General features: G+C 36.3%; 1 protein-coding gene across 1 annotated transcript in view; it reads left to right on the top strand.

Annotated features, from left to right (window-relative positions):
- Positions 1-139: 139 nt before the first annotated feature.
- LOC107685222 (ADAMTS-like protein 3) overlaps positions 140-11,755 on the top strand; it is a 244,976-nt gene continuing 233,360 nt past the window's right edge. The window contains exons 1-2 of the mRNA XM_016481738.1: positions 140-345; positions 891-1,013. Coding sequence (XP_016337224.1) covers positions 945-1,013 — 69 coding nt within the window. The 5' untranslated portion in view covers positions 140-345; positions 891-944. The remainder of the gene's footprint in view (positions 346-890; positions 1,014-11,755) is intronic.

The raw sequence follows: 11,755 nt of genomic DNA, 5'->3' as shown, positions 1-11,755 counted from the left end.
TGGCAGGTTCCATAACGTGTGACAACATGCCCCGCTACGGGGAGGGGGGTGGGGGGTGATCAAGTCGCGTCGCGTCCGGTGTGGGACGCCTAGCGGACTATCAGCTCAGCACACTAACGTCTGTCAGCTCAGTGTTCAGTACGCAGCCCTGCGCCGAGGATATCGGAGAAACTCGCAGTCATTCGCGCTGCATTCAGCCTTTCTATCATCCGACTGACCGCTGCGTGACGGACGCACGCCATTCAAATCAACATCACCGAGGCTCGCGCGGTGGTTATTGATTACTGGGGCGGCGCTGCGTTTAATGGATTAAAATGTGAATCTATGAGTTACTTTGCAGCAAAGGTAAGAGCTGATCGTATAAATGCACGTCTTTGCGTACCTTTGCACTGAATAAGACGAGTAATAACAGCAGATCTATCGGTTTTTATTTTCAGATGTTTTATAATACGAGTCATTTATAAAGCAACTTTGATTTGTCTGACATAACCTGTATGTGCATTTGGTCAGTTGCTCTATCTCGTTGCAGCATCTCATAATGCACTAATCTGATCAAATAAAAGCAGTGTCATGTGAATATTGGTATATATATATATATATGACATGCACTGCTGCACAGAAACGATTCACAGAAACCTATTACACTGCATTCCTACTGCTGTTGCATTATGCATGGGGAGTACCTGAGAAAGAGGCTTTTTTTCATTGCCAGAAACCTCATACCAGACTAGATAGTGTAATTAAGTCAATCAGGAGCACCACTGCCTGACACTTTCAATTTAAAATCAACAGTCTCTTCAGAGGTAAAAAATTGAGCATCATTGCCACAGTAGCAGCAGCTCTTGCATGATGATCTGTGGTTGAACGCATCTCTGTCTGTCTCTCCTCAGGCTGATATCTGACTGACATCATTCACCAGGCAGCTCTTGAACAGGATTTTAAAGATGGACTTCTGGGTTTTGCCAGTATGTCGGATCAGCTTGATGTTGACACTGATGTCATCCACTGGTTGGGTATGATAAATGTCAGACATTGTTTTCGTGAAGTTAGTTATCGCTCACCTGAATGCAATCAACCAGATCAGATTCTCTACACTGTAACTTTCTTGGCTACTGGCTGCTGTAGTCATTTTTGCAGTATTGGCTCTACAATTACATTTTCGTATATAGTTCATATTTAAACAAATTGCACTGTGATATCATAATGAGCAGGCCGGGTTATTTCTGTGATGTTGCAGCATTGTTTAGCTGACAATATTTTGAAACTCATTTGCTAACATGCTATATTGCCACATAAACTGTAGTGCACATTGCAAGTTGTAATCAGACTTCAACCATTATGCTTTTTTGCATTTTTTTTATACTTGCTAATCATCATGATGGTGACATCACACGAGAGTTTATGGGTTTTTCACTATGGCCATTTGAGCCTTTTTCGAATTCCACAGTGCAGTGTGATCTGATCATTTGTAAAGTAATTTGTTGTCCTCTGACAAAAAATTATGTTGATTTTACAGTAAAAGTTAGAATTTTGTGTTTTATTGTAAGAAATCACTGTGAAAGAACTGGCAATAGAGTAGAGTGCATGACAATTTGAAGAAGTGCACAGAGAACAGCCTTCAGAATAACCTAGATATTTTCTTAAAATAGTACATGAAATGTATTACTTATGCTTTTGATATTTATTTTGTATAACTGGTGTGTAATTATAATTGTGCACCCATGCATTACAAATAACACCATCAAGTCATTTTTTATTCATATGACTTTTTAAAAATAGTAATTGTTTAAAAACAAAAATTGCCCCCTCAAAATATTTGGTAAACATCTAAAAACAATTTTTAATTTATATCTAATACATAATACATTTTGTATTTTGTTTTAGTCAGTTTTAGTGATTTAGAGCTAGTTTAGTGACCAATGCAGACTGATGAATCATTTCGTATTTGACCATTTTGAGGTTAATATTTAATCTTAAATGAATATTTAATTTAATTAAAATAATATTTAGTGAATTGACTAAATTTAGCAGTTGTATACATTTTTAGATTTTTTCTTTTAGACATTCAAAGTTTGGGGTTGGTGTGATTTTTAAAAATGTTTTTGAAAAAAGTTTCTTATGCACCAAAGCTGCATTTTGATCAAAAATACAGTAAAAATATTAATGTTGTAAAATATTGTGATTTATAACAGTTTTTAAAATACTTGTAAAATGAAATGTATTCCTTTGATGGTAAAGCTGAATTTTCAGCATCATTACGCCAGTCTTCAGAAATCATTTTAATATGATTTGCTGATTGAGAAATATTTCTTATTATTATCAATGTTGAAAATAGTTGTGCTGCTTAATATTTGTGTGAAAACTGTGATTTTCTGTCATTTAAATTAAAGTGCTTGTAATATATCAGCCATCAGCTGGGGGTGGCTTTGGATATCACATCTGCATCAGCCATTAAAACCTCATATAGGCTGACCAGTAGTTTTATTGTTTGTACGTTTTATTGAGTGAACACTGTTTTGCAAAGCAGATCAATTTGTTGCAGATCACACACACACACACACACACACACACACACACACAGCGCAACAGTCAAGCCCAAATCAGCTCTCTCCTCTAACCTCTCAAGTCGGCTCATAGTCATGCGCTCCATCACAGGTCCGGAGGGAACCGTTAAACGTTGCCTTCTTTTTTTGTAAGAAACAGGTTATATATAGAGGGCTGGTGTGGATGTTAATGGAAGAGCTGGCATGGATGTAGACGCCAGCCTAATCCTGTACAATAGGACCACTCGATAACAGCAATTTACACCACAGCGCTGCCACCTAAAGTGGCCAAATCTCTTTGTCCTGCATGTGAATAACACATGAATAACGACAGCTGAAACCCAAGTCCTGCCTTTGTGGGATTCCGAACGAAATGCCAGTGGAAAGACGGAGGAGAGAGCAGGTAGCAGGTAGTGGCATTAGTGCAGCAGTGCACTCTGGGATAGAGTTACAGCCGGCCACGTCGAGTGCCTTTTCCATGCACGCACCATTTGGCTAGTGTCATTCATTCCCTAGTTTGTATGCGAGCTGACGGACAGCAGCAGCGCTCTCTTTTATGCCGTTTTAAACCACGTCAGAATTTATAATTTCCATTTCGCTGACTGAAGCAGGTGACTGTGGCCATCCATCTAGGACAGAACAGGTTTCTGCTGGAGTCTAAATTGAAATTTGATGTGCATTTATCCAGAGTCTCCATTAAAGCTCTTTGCAGTAATCTTTCAGAATAATATTTGTTCTATGGGCTAAACACTTCGGCTTGATTTATGCGCACGTGGGAGCCGCCGCTGGGACTCTTTAAGAAGCTGTGAGTTTCAGCACTGAAAGCGAAGTGGAGTCTAACAGGTGTTTTCACTACTCTTTTCCCACATCTCCTATTTTCCTGCTTTTCCTATTAGAGAGCGGCTCTGCTCTTTCACCTCCCTCTGGCAGCGCGCTCCTCCTGCTAGACGCGCTTTCGCACACATACACATCTTTCTCATGAAAGGACTTTGCAGGGTCAGATTGTGTTAGATGTGGGATTCGGTGGGTAGACGTATTTAATTTTGCCTTTTGTTCAGCCTGATAAAATGATAAAATTCACAAGGTCTCGGCTAAATCGGAGTGTGAAGTTCTGTCAGTGTTTTATATCTGTGTCTAGTACTAGGCCAGAAACATATGTCTGTCTGTCTGTCTACTCTATCTGTCTGTCTGTCTGTCTGTCTGTCTATCTGTCTACTCTATCTGTCTGTCTGTCTGTCTGTCTACTCTATCTGTCTGTCTGTCTGTCTGTCTGTCTATCTGTCTGTCTGTCTGTCTGTCTGTCTAAAATGTCTAAAATGTGTTGAGTACAGCATGGTTTTGGTCTTAGCTAAACTGCAGTGCTTTCAGCCCTCGTATTCTTCAATAGTTTGCTGCACTTTGGCAGCAGGTTCTTATTAAGCTCTTAAATTCACTTGTTTGGATAATCCAGCACCTAACACTTCATCTCAGCGGAGCAACCTTTATTCTGCAGGGACAGAAAGCATGCACTTCTTCTCCCAGAGAAATGTAACATTTAAGAAGAAGCTCTGAGGTTAAATGAGTACATAGTCAACAATTACGGGCCAGAGTAGATTTTGAAATAGCAATTCTTGCTTGGCTTATAGCGTAGATTATGACAAGCAGATGTTGCACTAACCTTGTGCCTGATTGCTTTTTATTGCATTGTGTTTTCAAGGGTATTGATATTCTCAAGTTTTCAATTGAAGCCATTTGTGCCCTCTTTTTCAATGTCACCATCTCTTACATTTCGATTGCTTTCCATTTTTTATTTTTTTTATTCCCAATTTACAGATTCAGAAACATTATTGAAGGGTTGCATTGTAGGCGGACGAACAAATGAGCCTTTTGTTGTCTCTGCCTTTCATAGACGGGAAATGCATAACAATGCGCTCTTTCTATCACATTGTGAAGTTTTTAAATCATTTTTTGGGATAGTTTTCAGCACTTGTTATTGACAGAGACCGTAGGGAGACGACCGGAAATTATACAGCAGTGAGAGGAGGAATGAGAATGGGTTGAATTCATTCAAACCTTAGAGGTTGCATTTTCATTGCAAACAAATGAGGTGTTATGCCGCCTACCTTTTGGAACATCCTCCGTGTTGATGATGCCTTAAAATGCGCACTAGCTTGGAACAAAGCCAGGATGGTAAACAGTGTAAGAGACGTGTTCATCAACACACAAACCAACAGAACAACAGCTCAATCGCCCAGGTCATTTCTGGCTAGCGCTCAACAGATATTGTGTTTGCGTGTGTGGATATTTAAATGAGTGAGCATGCTGTGTTGGAGGAGAGTGTGAAGTTTTCCGTGGAGTTGTGTCAGGCAGCAGTATGAAAGCTTTGCTCACTCACTGCTGTTGTATCGTGGGTCCAAAGACACTACGGCTGCAGCTCCAGCTCCAGCCTGTTTGAACAGCTGACGCCTAAAGCAGAGACAAAAAACCTTGCTCCAGACAGCCTCATCGCTGAGAGCCGGGAATAAGTTGTGGATGTTTTAGTGTGTGTTTCAAGTGTGCACTTGTATGTCTGTATATTTGTTCTTTATGGATGAACAAGAAGGCTACAGGGCCCCCACAATATTTGCACACTTAAGCCATACTTAAAAATGTCTGAATGTTATTGCATTGCATAAAATCTAAAATTAAGTTGGATCGTTTTTTTGTAAGAAAGACAGCACAAGCATACTGTAACACAGTTCGTAGTTCGGGAAGAAGGAGGCGGGAACCGGCGAACATTTAAAGACTTTAATAAAATAAACAAACACAAAATGAAAGTAAAGCGGCAGCCCCTCACGGACGACTGCCGCACACAAAACACAAAATAAAATCCAGGCCTGGTCCTCTCTCGTCCAACACTGTCGTCACTCCTCCTTTTATCCTTCCGGAGCTCCTCCGTGGGACTCGAGACCGGTGAGTGGCGCAGGTGTCGTGCATTAGCATTTACTCCACCGGCCTCGCTCCGTTCCCACGGCTCTCGGCCCCGCCCCTCTCATCACACATACATTCCAAGCAAAACATTTTATAAATATATCTGAGGAAAACTGAATAAAATTACTAAAAATATCATCCATCAAAAATTTCCAAAACACAAGAAAATATAAAATAAAAAGTAAAGTTCTGAAAAATGCATTATTTGTTTGAACATGCCACTTGCTTTGATATTTTGCTTCAGACATTTTTCATGAATTGTTAAATAATTTTTAAATTAATTTTACATTTCATTTAAAAATTATGTATACACAAATACATTCATAATATCTATATATGTATATAAAATATATATAATATAAATTAGAAACAAAAATACATTACTAAATGTTATATATAAATGGTATATATATTTAATTGTATTTTTTTTTTATTTTACTTAATTTCAGTATATCTATTGCTTTATAGTTTTATTATCTTTTAAATTTATTATGAGTTTTGCAATATTAATTTTAGTGGTTTACATGTCTTAATTTTACATTTACACGTTTACATTTTAAACGTGATCTGAACATGCATCATGAAATAATTCTAGCTCAATGAAGATATATATATATCATATGGAACCTGTTAAAAATGCTCATTTTTTTCAAATAGCATATATATATATATATATATATATATATATTAATGATGTGTCCTTTTATTCCAAATTTTTATATTTATTAAAAATGGCAGGGTACGTGTTAACAGAGGCTTTGACCTCCACAGGAAAGTGTTGCGTCATAGAATGGTGATTTTACAAGTTTGCTAGGTAGCAAAAAAATTGGAATTTTGAGGCATTCAAGATCTCTTCATAGGGGCTGACAGATTTTAAACTCATTTTTGCTGCTTTGTACTCTCATTGATGAGGCAAACTCATGTGGCTTTCATGTGTTTTACAGCTTCACAGTATCTGCTAATGATTCAAAGGGTGTTAATGTTTTGATTTATTGGTCCATGCAGGGCCATAAATACACAGCTGCTTTTAATTGCAGTTTTACAGATAAAGCCTTAAATCAATGCAGCACATAAATACATTACTCTGAGACAGTCAACCCCTAAGTGCAGGATAATCATTCTGCCTTAAATCACTGAATACCAAATATTGTTTTGCATCTTTAAATTCATGCATGATGTAAATCCGGATGCAATTCCTGTAGGTCTGGTTTGCTCCATGAAAATGAAAGCATATATTTGGCCTATTATGTTACAGCTGTTGGGTTTAACTCATGCATGAGTTTGCAGATTGCATATGTAATTCTGTTTTACCAGTTACGCATGAGTTTAAACATTTATCTGTAGACAACTTTATTCATCAAACATCTTTTTACTGAAGGTGTCATCTAAGTGCTTGAGTTCTTTGAATCCATTCTGCAGATTTTCCCCCAGAATAAAGACTGAAAATGCAAAAGAAAGTGTGCCGATTGTGTCTGAGCCTCCATCAGTTATGTGAAAGGGTAAAAGAGCTCTTATCTGTATGTTTTGACATATACGGCTCGTTATGAATTCTCTCTCTCTCAATCTATGATGGGTCGAGTTGAACTGAAAGGCTCATTCATACACAGTTACTGTGTTGGCCATTCACTCCAACCAGCTGTAAACAGACTCGCTGCATTTTTACAGCCGCTGCACTGCTAATCTGTTGGATGGGACTCTCTCTCTCTCTCTCTCTCTCTCTCTCTCTCTCCTTCACTCTCTGACATGGCAAATAGGCTCTTGACACTAAGCCCTGGCACATATTTCATGATTCCATTAATGGGCTCAGTCAGCTTTGATAGAGAATGTGACATTATGTTTAGTTCAGGACCTTAAAGGAAAAGTTCACCCAAAAATGACAATTTTATCATAATTTACTCATGTCTATGCTGTTTCAAGCCTCAAATTATTTTCATTCTTCAAAGAAACACAGAAAGCGCAGAAATGCAAGGAAAATGGATGATGATTTATACCGTCAAGCTCCAAGAGGGACAAAAAAGTACCATGCAAGTATCATTAAATTTCAAGTCTTCTGAAGTCGCCCTCTCTTTTGCAGTCTGATTTACTGTTATTCTTTATTTAAAAGGTTGCTATTTAAAAATTTAAGGTTTCAAAAGGGGGTTTTCGTTGTGATGCCATATAGAATAACCATTGTTGGTTCCACAAAGAACCTTTCTGTGAAAAGTTTTGAAAAGAATAATATTTTTCTTAGTTTTTCATTGTCATTTAAATAATCTAAAGATCCTTTTGATTCCATGGATGTTAAAGGTTCTTCATGGAACCAAAGATTCCAAAAATAACTTTTATTTTTAAGAGTGTGTCTTGACACAAGACACTTTTTTTAATTTAAAGTTATTTGCATTTTCTACTTTTATAATTTTAATGTTTAATCTACTTTTTATTACTTTTGTTGATTTTTATCATTGGAATGTATAAATCACCATCCACTTTCAGTGTTTCAAAAAACAGCAGCTTGGCTATTCTGCCTAGTGTCTCATTTTGAGTTTCAAAGAAAAATGAAAGTAATATGAGATTGAAACCATATGAGGGTGAGTAAATGGTTACAAAATGTTAATTTGGGGGTGAACTATTTCTTTGAATGTCTAGGACAATTCTTTTGAAAAGTAATCTTTTTAGATTTGAGCCTCCGCAAATGTTAATTGTGGCTCAGCTTGTAGGTTCTGCCTCATTTCACAAATCTCTAGTTGTTGAAAGGACTGTGATATCCGACTGCCACCAGATCCTTTGCAGTTTAACGGTAAGATAACTGGTTTGCCACATCCCAGTATTTTTTAGTGTACTATTACAGTGTTTATTAATATCTCGAATTAGCTTTTATTTTTTATGTTTTCAGTTTTCATTTTAATTTGAGTTTATGATTTGGTAATTTTGTAGTTCTTTTGTCATTTTTTATTATTAAAATGTATTTTTGTTTCAGTTTTAGTTTTACATTTATTTTATAAAACTTACACTTATTCTTACACTTACACTACTTACACTTATTCCCCGGGCGCCGCAGCAAAGAAATGGCTGCCCACTGCTCTGGGTGTGTGTTCACGGTGTGTGTGTGTTCACTGCTGTGTGTGTGCACTTTGGATGGGATAAATGCAGAGCACTAATTCCGAGTATGGGTCACCATACTTGGCCACATGTCACGTCACTTTCACTGTCACTTTCATGTCACTTATTTTCAAATATTTGCGAAGGCAACATTTCTATTTTCTAATAAAATAAAAACAAATTTTAAATAGTTTTAACTACAGTTAACAATAACTAAACTGCTACATGCATACTGATCTCAAGTGTAGCAACCATTACAGTCTCTTTGGGGAATGTCATTTTTGAAATTCTTTCTGGGAAATTCTTTTGAAATCCACTTTCTGGGAAAGAATTTTTTGGAAGTTAAAATACTCTTTTCTGTCAGATTTAATGTGCATGGTCCACTATAAGTAAGTTATTTGTGGAATGATTCCCTGAAAAGTGAACTCTGTTTCTTTGAGCATCACAACCAATATCTGTTTGGGCCAATGAAACATGGAGTGAGTGTTTGAGAAATCTGTTTAAAAACTAATTTATTGCTAAACTTATTGCTAGTGCCAGATTAATTACATACAGCATTATTAGTAGCTTCATGTTGGTGAGGTGTAAAGAAAAAGTTCAACAGCAGCTTTAAAGGAATATTTCACCCAAAAATGAAAAGTTGCTGAAAATATACTTGCCACCAGCCCATCCAAAATGTAGATGCGTTTGTTTCTCTATTGGGCAAGATTTGGAGAAATGTAGCATTACTCTTGCTCACCAGTGGATCCTCTGCAGTGAATGGGTGCCGTCAGAATGAGAGTCCAAACAGCTGATAAAAACTCACATGACCCTATAATCCATAATATTTCTTCCTCCAGTGAAAACGTCCATTCCTAGTTGTTCTTTCACATAAAAATCTACCAACATGTTTGTTTGGAACTGTTTTAGACTGTTTTTACTTATAAACGGTGCTTGATCTGTGAATATTTCTCTCCTGATTCAGACAATGTGACTTTTACTGGACAAAGCAATATTATGGATAGAGGTCTAGCTGGAAGCAATGGTTTGAGGTTGAAAATATCTCAATGATGGGTTTGTTTCTTACAAACTCTCAGCTTTTCACTTCACAAGTGGATTATTGGGATGTTTTTATCAGCTGTTTGGACTCTCATTCTGACGGCACCCATTCACTGCAGAGGATCCATTGGTGAGCAAGTGATGTAATGCTACATTTCTCCAAATCTGTTCAGATGAAGAAACAAACTCATCTACATCTTGGATGGCCTGAGGGTGAATACATTTTCAGCAAATTTTCTTTTTTGGGTGAACTATTTCTTTAAGACCAAGCGCCAGCTTATTGCAATGCCAGTGTACTGAAAGCTTAGCCTGTGTTAGTGTTACTAGGGCCACTTACCTGCCTTTCAGCAAACCAGTTTATAGTATGTAGTTTGGAGTATGTTATGTCACCTTATTAATATTCATGAGAATATAGCTTTCATAAGGTTTATAACGTCTCACCCCAATTTTCAGATCATTCTTACTGCACTGACCCTTTATAATTTAGCTTCCAGTGTGATCTGCATATGATATGTGATCGGCATGCTATTCATATGCATCACTTGCATATGAGGCACTTCCTGAAGCAGCCTTGCTTTGTAAATATAGTAAACTGTGTATTCTCTCACCTTTACTATTTATTATTCTCAGTAAGTATTTCAATCTATGCACTGAAGCGGCTTTTGGATTTGCATATGGTAGATATCCAGCAACAGTTCACCACAGTGTTTTTTTGACCTCACAGCATCTGTTAGCTTGTGCATCTTCATTTAATAACAAAAACAGAATAGCAATCAAAATACAGTTCAGTTCAGACTGATGGGGAATCATTTCAATTATATTTTATGACAAGTTCTGCTCCTCTGGGGCTCGAGTCGTGACGTTAGCAAACAAGATGATTCAGTCTTCATATCGGAACTTCAGTGTCCAGCTGATCCTTGATGATTTACATTTGTTTTTACCAGATGCTTTCTTAACAAATTAATTTGCATAAAATGCAATAGCTGAAAGTAGCTATATGTTGCATGCTAAGCTAAACTTCTGAAAGTAAAGCAGAAAACTGGAAACATGGAAAGCAATAATGAGATATTGTAATTCAAATTTACAGTTTGCAAGTTAAAATAAGGTGACCAGAATTCTGAAATGGAAATCAGGGACATTATAGTGATTCAGTGGTCATAATATCAGTAAAATCTTGTTATTAATAATGAATTGAAAAATGTTCATTTTTTTAATGTTTTTTTTAATTGTTGTGGGTTCATATACTATTGTAAAAATTAAAAAATAATCTAAAATTGATCTTAACTGGTTTTAATACAATTCACCAAAAATCACACTATACAAAAAATAAAGCAAAATAAGTAAATAGTAACATTTGAAAAAAGTAAACAGATCAAAACAGTATTATAACAAATGTAAGACTTTAAAAAAACAAATTACAAAAGTTTAAAAAATATGATCAACTGAATACAACATATTTAACGTATTCTAACTGTATTTGGTATTTTCATTTTCTGAATTATCTGTATATACTGCATACAGTAACAACATTTTAAACAACTCTTTAAACATGTTATTGCATGTTTGCACTTTGGAAATTAATTTTTTTAAAGTTTTATTCAAGTGTAAAACAGGATCTTCTGGTCACCCTAAGTTAAAATACTTGCAAATATATATATATTTCTCAGATCGATAATGACGGTGAAGCATGTAATATCTGCACAGTAAGCATTATTACTGCAGAAAAATGACTGTTTTCAAATAGGTTTTCAAAAGACTCCACCAGTAAATATTTACATGCATCTTACTTTTATTATAAATAATAATGCACCAAACAAAGGTCATGCAGATGCCTTAAACTATGTTCTTTTGTCAGTTAAAGGTCATAAATCACTTTAATCTGTTAAATCAAAAACAGATCTGGTATGCAACAGCATTTTTTTTCATCCAATCAATTCCTGATGGATGAAATCAAGTCCCGCATTGAGTATTCACATACAAGGAAGTAAAATAAGTTTCAAATGCCATTTCATGTTGAGTTTGAGCATAATGAAGTTGAAACAGGGAATAAATATTCTGCCTCTCAACCCCCCACTTTATTTAGGATGGTATGGACAAGTGTGAGTTATGGATGTTAGGACCATTAAATGCTTAGCGGTAAATCCCGA

Source organism: Sinocyclocheilus anshuiensis, unplaced genomic scaffold (assembly GCF_001515605.1).
Source record: "Sinocyclocheilus anshuiensis isolate Anshui unplaced genomic scaffold, SAMN03320099.WGS_v1.1 scaffold333, whole genome shotgun sequence".
Taxonomy (NCBI): domain Eukaryota; kingdom Metazoa; phylum Chordata; class Actinopteri; order Cypriniformes; family Cyprinidae; genus Sinocyclocheilus; species Sinocyclocheilus anshuiensis.
Note: the sequence above shows the minus strand (reverse complement) of the source record. Positions and strands in the feature narration are given on the sequence as shown.